The sequence below is a fragment of the Arachis ipaensis genome, chromosome B05 (genome assembly GCF_000816755.2).
Source record: "Arachis ipaensis cultivar K30076 chromosome B05, Araip1.1, whole genome shotgun sequence".
Classification (NCBI taxonomy): Eukaryota; Viridiplantae; Streptophyta; class Magnoliopsida; order Fabales; family Fabaceae; genus Arachis; species Arachis ipaensis.
In genome coordinates this window covers 138,443,539-138,453,036 of record NC_029789.2, presented here as the reverse complement: position 1 = coordinate 138,453,036, position 9,498 = coordinate 138,443,539, and the positions used below count along the sequence as shown (strand labels likewise).

At 33.6% G+C, this 9,498-nt stretch overlaps 1 protein-coding gene across 2 annotated transcripts; it reads right to left on the bottom strand.

The window, feature by feature from the left end:
• LOC107644409 (ninja-family protein mc410) lies at positions 245 to 3,540 on the bottom strand. 2 transcript variants are annotated; one of them, XM_016348253.2, is made up of 5 exons: positions 3,389 to 3,540; positions 3,045 to 3,280; positions 1,855 to 2,666; positions 1,555 to 1,770; positions 245 to 977 (listed from the first exon to the last, which is right to left on the bottom strand). In XM_016348253.2, the coding sequence occupies exons 3-5, from the start codon at positions 2,552 to 2,554 to the stop codon at positions 481 to 483; spliced, it is 1,413 nt and encodes a 470-aa protein (XP_016203739.1). In that variant the 5' UTR covers positions 2,555 to 2,666; positions 3,045 to 3,280; positions 3,389 to 3,540; the 3' UTR covers positions 245 to 480. The 2 variants fall into 2 exon arrangements, with proteins under 2 accessions (XP_016203739.1, XP_016203738.1); XM_016348252.2 differs by having other exon boundaries at positions 1,555 to 2,666.

Below are 9,498 nucleotides of genomic sequence, written 5' to 3'. Positions count from 1 at the left end.
TTTAGTCGGCAGTTCAATTTCAATTGGCCGGTTCACTCGAGGACTAAACTTGAGTTGATAAGTTGCATAGCCAATCGGAATGACAAACCGAACCAGTCACTTTACTAGCTTTCCGATCGAACCATCTAAGTCTGGTCCAATTTTCGAAACTAGACCAATGCCATCAGAGTTCACCCTCACATTTTCAACTCCAAAACATTGCTAATACTATACCAATCCTAAGTAGCAAAATACTAGGAAAAACTGCTGACACAAAATCGGATACTTAATTACTATTTAATAGTACAGATGGACGATGGGCACTTATTACATTTGGTACAAAGTAATTAAAGGAAAATAGCCAAATAGGTCACTTAGTGTGTGTACATAAAAATGGCAGGTAGAGAATGTCATTCATCTGTACAAAAATTATAGCCCCATTTCCCTGATTCAGTTGTTGAAAACTATATTAGTGAAATTCAACTTACATGGTACAAGAGTCTAGCCGTGTGAGGAGGCTGCAGGGTTGCCATTCGCCACTGTCCCCAAAACTGCAGTTCCCTCCGGACTGGCTCGGTCTTCGTTTGCATGCCGAACAAACTCCTCGGGGGTCATGTGAGACCCATGGCATGCACAAACTATCCTGATTTGGTTAGTACTGTATCGGTATGTAACACCAGAAATGGTCCTTCCATTTGGACCTGATCCTGTGGTGGATACCCAAGGCAGGTTTGGGTATGAACCACATCCACCAAATTTGACATCTGCGGCAAGACCTGGCTTTATGTTTGAGAAATCAATGATGGAACCTTCTCCAGTAGACTGGTCCTGTACATCTTTTGCCCTGAGGTTTGTGCTGCTTCCCTTCACATCTTCAGGGTGTGAAGAGGAGCCTTCTTCAGGAACCCGCAGTTTGCCGTCACCTTTGGATCGTTCCAATGGCCTTCCTTCAAATGGCATGGCCTCAGATATACTGCTCGGGATTACATGTAGGCCAGCTATACATACGCACACAATAACAGTATAATGTTATTCAATAAAAGCGTGGTCAGCATCATGCTATGGACAGAGACGGTGATAATCATTAAAAGACTATATTATTAGACTGTATCCTGAAGAAACAGGGCAAGCATTCAAAAGGCTGCCTTTGGAAATTGTTATAGGACAAAAATACAAAGACAACGAAGAACAGAAACCTGTTTGGAGAAGAAAATAGGTACAGCGACAGGAAAAATGTCTCTGACCAAGGATAAATTTTCTCCATCTTTACTGCCTTGGTGTTTTTGTATTTTGTTTCCCGGGACAATTACCAAACAAGGCATGATTGTGATTAAACATTCTTTGCATAAATCATTTACAATTTTGAAGATCTCAACACCAACACCAGCTGTTTAAGAATACTTAGCTCAATTATCACAGAGGAATGTTTGGTTTAATATACCAATCTATGATGCATTGCAGAATATATTCACAATCCAAAAATTTTAACAATTAGAACAAATCTAACATCTGGATCTAAGAAGCTTGCATTCGGAAATTATTTATACTAATATCATATATCCAGATCAAAATTACCTGAATTGGGTGGACCCCTGCCAGCAAAGGAAGTGTGTAACTGCTGAGGACGGGAAACCATGCCCAACGAGCTATCCTTATCCAACATGGGAAGCTGAAAAGGAGGATATCCAAACGTCATGTTCATGTGCAAGGGGGGCCCATTACTCACAGCTTGGCCTCCTGCTTCACCAGCAGCTGTAGGCATCACATGCATCAATCTCTGAGGGCTCGGTGCTGCAACAGAGTTGGACACAGAGTTGGACTCTTTTGGGTAAGGCACATTCATCATATTTACTTGCTGAACAGGGAAGGAAGTACCATAAGTCATGTTTGCATGCTTAAAATCTTTTTCTGATGACCCGTTAAACCTTTTCTGCCCATTAAAGTCCGTGGCACTCGAGTCAGCAATTCCACGAACCCCTTTTGTAACATCAGAAGAAGCACCAACCCTTATGAATCCTTTCGAACCATCACTGTGGTGTGTGAGAGGCCTCGAGGTGGAGTTCTCAGCTTCAGAATCAGCCACGTCTTCATTCTCGGCAGTTGAACCATCTTCAGTTATAGAAAGGTGTGATGTTCTTGCCCTCTCATGTAAATTGGCATGATGAACATCACTTCCATGCTTCTTTTGATTACGTATATCATCAAAAGGCATCTTTCGTTTGTTCACTGCCTCTAACCGATTGTCATCCTCAATTTCAATAGGTTTGCTACTATTTGCAGCCCAAAATCCTCCCCCATTCAAATTCAAAGAAGCATTGTCGTCTTTGGCCTTTGAAAGGTCACTAAAGAAGTTTTCCTCGGGCTTTGTGGAATCAGATCTTCGAGCCCCAGCAATCGAGTCTGGCTTCTGAGATCCAGCATCAAACATACTCTTAAAGTCATCAACCATTTTTCCACTTTTTCCAGCATCTTCTGCCCTAATATCTGAGGAACTACCATTCTTGTTCTTGGATTTGCCAGACGAGCCACCACAAGATAAACCCAAGCTGAGCTCAAGCCCACTGTCGTCGTCCATGTTCCAATCTCTAAGCCTTTTGAAACTCAAACACTACCAAGTAGCTTCAATGTCATACGCTCCACGCTACAACAAACTCCATCATTTTACCGTCAATAACCACCCTCAGTATCTGTGTATAGTTCAAAGCAAACAAGGCAATCCACATCAGCTGCACAGGAAACTCTCACATAACAAAAATAAGAAACATGATAAACATTTTCATGTCTATACTCCATTAATATAAACTCCCATGGCTTTAAACTGCAGTTCATAACAATAAGGCAGTTGTGAAAGGCTTCCCTTCAGCAAAATTACCCCATTAATGTATATTCCAGTATTATAACTATACCCATTATAACAATAACAACAAAAAGCAGACACAAATCTTTTTGCTTTCCGAAAGGATCAGGACCTTGAATAGTACACAATCAAAACAAACAAAAGAAAACGAAAGCACACAATCTAATTCAGAAGGAGCAAAGGATGTGAATCAGTTGAAAGGCCGCACCTCAACTTTCTGATCCAAATCCTTCCCTTCAAGTGATGTGAGAAACTTGTAGCTGCCACCCAAATCTACAAAATCCCATGGCCACAGACCAAATCAGCAACTACCAAAGCAAGGTCTTCCGCTCCCTCTGGATTCTCTGAATTTTTACTTCAATCTGGAAACTTTCTTGTTCAAATCCGTTACTTGAAGGTGTAGGAAAAATGTGTATAGCTCCGATCAGAGATTCAAAGCTTACTCTGTGAGATGCATGTTTGGGGCAAAAGAAACAAAAAAAAATAATAACCGAAATTAGGGTTCACATGGAAATGATTGCATAGTTGAGTAGAGAAAACAAATTCAGATACCTGAGAATTTTGAAGACTAATAACGATGAAACCCGAACCCTAGGGTCAATTCTCCTTCTTCTGTGGTGAGATCAGTGGGAAAATTTTGAGAGTGAAAGGGGCCAGAAAGAGCAAATGGATGGTTAGATAAAATATAATATAATATAATAAATGATATATTTTTTATTTTTAATTTCTGAATTTTGTTTTGTTTTGGTGACAATGTGATTCTCGTGTATAATTATCCTATTTTTTGGGTTAATAATAATAGTGAGTGGAATCGGTGACCGAGAGACACAAAAAAAATGATTCCTTGAATTTGTTTGTAACAGAATCTACTAAGATTAAGGCCATGAAAAACATAAGTCACCACATAGTATTAAAGTTTGAAAGTTTCAATTACTATGCTTTAGGAATTGGGGCTCTACTAATCAAGTATTTAATCCACATGTTGAGTCCGTTAAACACGTGATTTGATCCAGTAGAGTAGATTCAGGAACAATTTTTTTTCTTTTTAATGACAAGCATTAAAGGGAAGCGGTGCTGGTTTTAGTCTCAGAATTTAGATAGATTTAATTTTTTACATGATTTAATTTAATTGTGCTTTTATTGTTATACTTAAATGTGCTTTAGAATTAGAATCGATTCAGCGAGCTCCAACCGATACAAAAATAAAAGATGGAATAATATCCAAATTGATCCATACTAATATCCGTTAAGATTATTTATAATTGAATTTTTTTTTCAGGTTTTAGTTCAGTATAGAACACATCTAATTTACTTTTCTAAAAGTGTCGGATTGTTGTGATAAGGATCAACGTGGATGTCCATTCTCAAGAGAAAATGGACTTAAATGCATGTTGAAAATAATGACCCCATGCATGTATAAATAGGGGGTATGGTAGAGACATTACACACAGCAATAAAATATTCTACTCTCTTCCTCTTTTACTATAATATTCTTTTCCGCAAATAAACTCTCTCTCTCTATCTCTATGTGGTTTTAAGCTATAATATTTATACTATTAATAGATAAATTACTTATATTTTAGTGAGATAAGAGCATATTTATATTTCTATATTTTATATTTATTTCTCTTCTTTATTTATTTATTTTACAACACGTTATCAGCACGAAGCTCTAACGAAATTTTAGGAAGACTCCAGGTAACAAAATTTTATTATGTTGAAGCTCTCTCATCTTGAATTTAATGCTCTTGATATATCTGGAAATAATTATTTAGCATGGATACTAGATGTTAAAATCCATCTTGATTCAATGGATTTTGAAGATACCATTAAAGTTGAAAATAATACATCCTAAAAGGATATAGCCAAAGCCATAATTTTCCTTTGTCGTCATCTTGACGTATGATTGAAAAATGAATATCTCACATTAAAAGATCCTGCAAATCTGTGGAAAGACCTTGAAAAAGGTATAATCATGAAAAATTCTTTCTCTTCTTTTATTTTATAAGTATTTTAAATTCTATTTTCTATTACTCTTTACATATAATATTAATAGCAATATTAACCATCTTTATTATATTGAGATTGCAACAATAAACAGATGCGATTCTCTCTCTCTTTATTTTTAATACTTTTTCTTATCTTTGTATATATATACACAATACAACATATAATATTATTATATATATATAAATTATTATTGGGCTAATTATTTTAATACTAGAGTCTTCTATTTATACATCTTTATTTTATATATCTCTTTTATTTTACAACACGTTATCAGCACGAGACTCTGATCAAATTTTTAGGAAGACTCAGGTAACAAATTTTTCATTATGTCGAAACTCTCTCATCTTGAATTCAATGCTTTTGATATATCTGGAAACAATTATTTATCATGGATACTAGATGCTGAAATCCATCTTGATTCAATGGATCTTGGAGATACCATTAAGGCTGAAAATAATGCATCCCAGAAGGATAAAGCTAAAGCCATGATTTTTCTCCGTCGTCATCTTGACGAAGGATTGAAAAATGAGTATCTTACATTAAAAGATCCTGCAGATCTTTGGAAAGACCTTGAAGAAAGGTACAATCATCAGAAAACGGTGATACTTCCTCAAGCCCGGTATGAATGGACGCATTTGCGTTTACAAGATTTTAAATCTATAAATGAATATAATTCTGCAATGTTTCGAATCACCTCACGAATGAAATTATGTGGGGAAAAAATAACTGATCATGATATGTTGGAGAAAATTTTCTCAACCTTCCATGCCTCGAATGTGCTCCTGCAGCAGCAGTATCGAGAGAAAGGGTTCAAAAAATATTTTGAGTTAATTTCTTGCCTTCTTGTTGCCGAACGCAACAATGAGTTGTTATTAAAAAATCATGATATTTGGGTGTGCGATATATGTTCCCATTGCACCACCTAATCGCACCAAAATGGGACCCCAAAGAAAATTGGGGATATATGTTGGATATGATTCTCCCTCTATAGTGAGGTATCTTGAGATACAAACTGGTGATGTGTTTAAAGCCCGGTTTGCCGATTGCCATTTTGATGAATCAAAATTTCCAACATTAGGGGGAGAGAATAAGTTTCCTGAAAAGGAACTTAATTGGAATGCATCATTGTTGATGCATTTAGATCCTCGATCAATGCAATGTGAACTAGAAGTTCAAAAGATTGTACATTTGCAAAGAATAGCAAATGAATTGCCTGATGCATTTTCCGATACAAAGAGGATAACCAAATCTTATATACCAGCGGAAAATGCCCCAATTCGAATTGATGTCCCAGTTGGACAAACTGCCACTGAAGCAAATACACGCCAGAAGCGTGGCAGGCCTGTCGGTTCCAAAGATAGAAATCCTCGAAAGAGAAAAGAGGTAAATATTATTCCTGTTGAAAAAGACATAGTAGAGACACCCGCAGTTGTGGAGTCTGATTCAATATATTCTATCATCATGTGGACTGATTGATCATAAGATAGCTCCAACTGTCCTGTTTGAAGATAATGTAGCATGCATTGCTCAACTTAAGGGTGGATACATCAAAGGTGATAGAACAAAGCATATTTCTCCTAAATTCTTCTTCACTCATGACCTTCAAAATCAAGGGACAATTGATGTTCAACAGATCCGTTCAAGTGACAATCTGGCAGATTTATTTACAAAGTCACTCCCAAAATCATCTTTTGAAAGATTGGTACATGAGATTGGAATGCGCCGATTTCGAGACATTAAATGATGTCGGCAGGAGGGGGAGACTGTACTCTTTTTCCCTTGGTCAGGTTTTTTTTTTCCCATTGGGTTTTTCTTGACAAGGTTTTTAACGAGGCAGTCCCCATCACAAAGGATATTGTACTCTTTTTCCTTCACTAAGGTTTTTCCCACAGGGTTTTCCTTTAGTAAGGTTTTAATGAGGCAATAATCTTAAATGGACATCCAAGGGGGAGTGTTGTGATAAGGATCAACGTGGATGTCCATTCTCAAGAGAAAATGGACTTAAATGCATGTTGAAAATAATGACCCCATGCATGTATAAATAGGGGGTATGGTAGAGACATTACACACAGCAATAAAATATTCTACTCTCTTCCTCTTTTACTATAATATTCTTTTCCGCAAATAAACTCTCTCTCTCTATCTCTATGTGGTTTTAAGCTATAATATTTATACTATTAATAGATAAATTACTTATATTTTAGTGAGATAAGAGCATATTTATATTTCTATATTTTATATTTATTTCTCTTCCTTATTTATTTATTTATTTTACAACACGGATGACTATTTCATAAATGAAATACTTTTTTTCTGTTAAAAAAGCACAACAATTTTTGCATAACAATCAAATATGGCATGAATTTGCCTGTCACATTTTGCCCAAAACACTTGATACCGGATATGTCAATTGTAATGGATTGAAAGAATTCGATATTTTATTGTTGTTATAATTTAGATTTAGTGGTTGTATTATAAAAAAAAATCTTTGTTTTGGATCAGATATAATATATGCATAAGATGTTTCTATTTCCATCTTCACCCACCTATAAAATTTAAATAACAAGCAAAAATAAATTAGATGGTTTGTGAAGAATTTTATTTTATTTTGTAAAATTATTTTGTTTTTAGTACTATTTTTATGTTATATTTGGTAAATGATACAAATAAAGCTTAAACTCAACTTTTTATTATGGTTGGATCATTTTTAGTTAGTGGCTATTGATATAAAATTAATGGTAAATTTTATAATGTCTATAATTTCGTATTTAATTTTTGTTTAATTTATTTGTTATGGTAAATTTTAAATATTTAATAACTATTTATTTTTATATTTTTAAAATTAAATATGAATTTTTAATTTTTTTTAGTAAATTAGACAAATATTTTTAAGCATCGTAGCTATCACTAACACTATGTTTGTTTGAAGAGAAAATGAAGGAAAGAAAAGAGGAAAGAAAAGGGGTGGAAAAAAACTGGTGGGATTCACCAATTTTTTTTCTCTCCAATGTTGGAAAGAAAAGGGAGGGAAAACTTATTTTCTCTCACAACTTCCAATATTACCCCTTCACTTATTTCAATGTATTTTATAATACAAGGATAAAGTTATCTTTTTATAACATTTCTTTCCTTCTTATTTTCCTTTCATCCAAACACATCTAAAGAAAATACAAATTCACTCAATTTCTTTCCTTTCTATTTCTTTCTTTTCTATTTCTTTCCTTCTAACCAAACATAGCCTAAGATTAATTAAACAACTACATTACGATTAAAAAAAAAAAAAGTAGACACTGTATATAAATACTTTTTAAGTACATAAAAAAGTAGTAATGCATGCAAGTGGAAAAAATAAATCCTCTTAATTTATAAATGATAGAGAACTTGACTTCTACTCAAGATTTTATCTCAACAATATATATCAATGATGATAGAAAGTACTAAAAAATAATATAAAAGACAACTGAATTTACGTGGGATAAAGAAAAAGCTGAATTACTTGAAGCAAACAGAGAAAAAAAATGAATGTTATTCTAAATCGGTATATCCGCTTGATTTTAAAGATATTATTGAAGAAAATTTGACTCAAATTGGACTAAAAGAAGAAGAAAAAAAAGTAAAAAAAAAAATTAATAACAAGAGGGTGATAAAATTAGAAAAAGCAGTTTCACAAAAAGAAATAAATAAAATATAGACAAAAAAAAATTGGAGGCAACATTAACAAAAGGGTATAGACACACATCTAAAAAAAGAAAAACATAATCAAGAAACAAGAAAATATCACCCAACAAAAAAGAAAGAAAGCGTCCAAAAATCAAAGAGAAGAAGAAGAAATTGCTCAAGAACAAATAATGATAATAATATAAAAGATTCAGAAGAGAAAGCAAGAAAAATCTGCAAACTTAAGTCTCAATTCATGTTACAATTTAGTGAGGAAGAAGCTATAGTAAAACATTACACAAGAAGAGGTTAAAAAAATATCAATACAAATGACATTGCAATAAAAAAAAATTCAATGGATAATAAAAAGACAAATCTAACCCAAAAATTGATGGTGTTTTTAAGTTTGTAGTGAAAGAAGAAGTGTATTAGTGGTTAAAACTTAAAACCTTGAGTCTAACGAATGAAGTGGGCATAATTAGAGAGAAATTGCTAGACCAATTGACGGTGTAAAAAGAGTATTTATCTTGATAAAGAAGTGGGTTAAAAGAGTAGCATTAGTAGTCCACACTTAAGAAATTGATGGAGTGGTTGTATTGAAGTAGAGGTGAAGCTCTTGGTAGAATAATCGAATGGCCTAGAGTTTGGAGGTTATATACTTATATCTAGTGTTTTGTTTTGGTCTTTAATAATTTTTTGTAATTGTTCATATGTGTCTCTTGTGTTTGTTTTTATAACGTATCGATGACCTTTAATTTTTTTCTTAATGGTTATGCCGAAAGGAATAAAATTATAGGTATTTTGATATTGCTTGTTCTCTCTTTTGAGGTCGAGATTATAACTAAAGACCTAACAAAAATTATGTTACGTCTATATAAAAAATAAGTCACCAAATTTAAGTGATTATATAAAATATACGTTAAAATATAAAATATATAAAATAATATTTATAAATATATAATAACTAATTTTTAATATAGAGAGTAATTAATCAC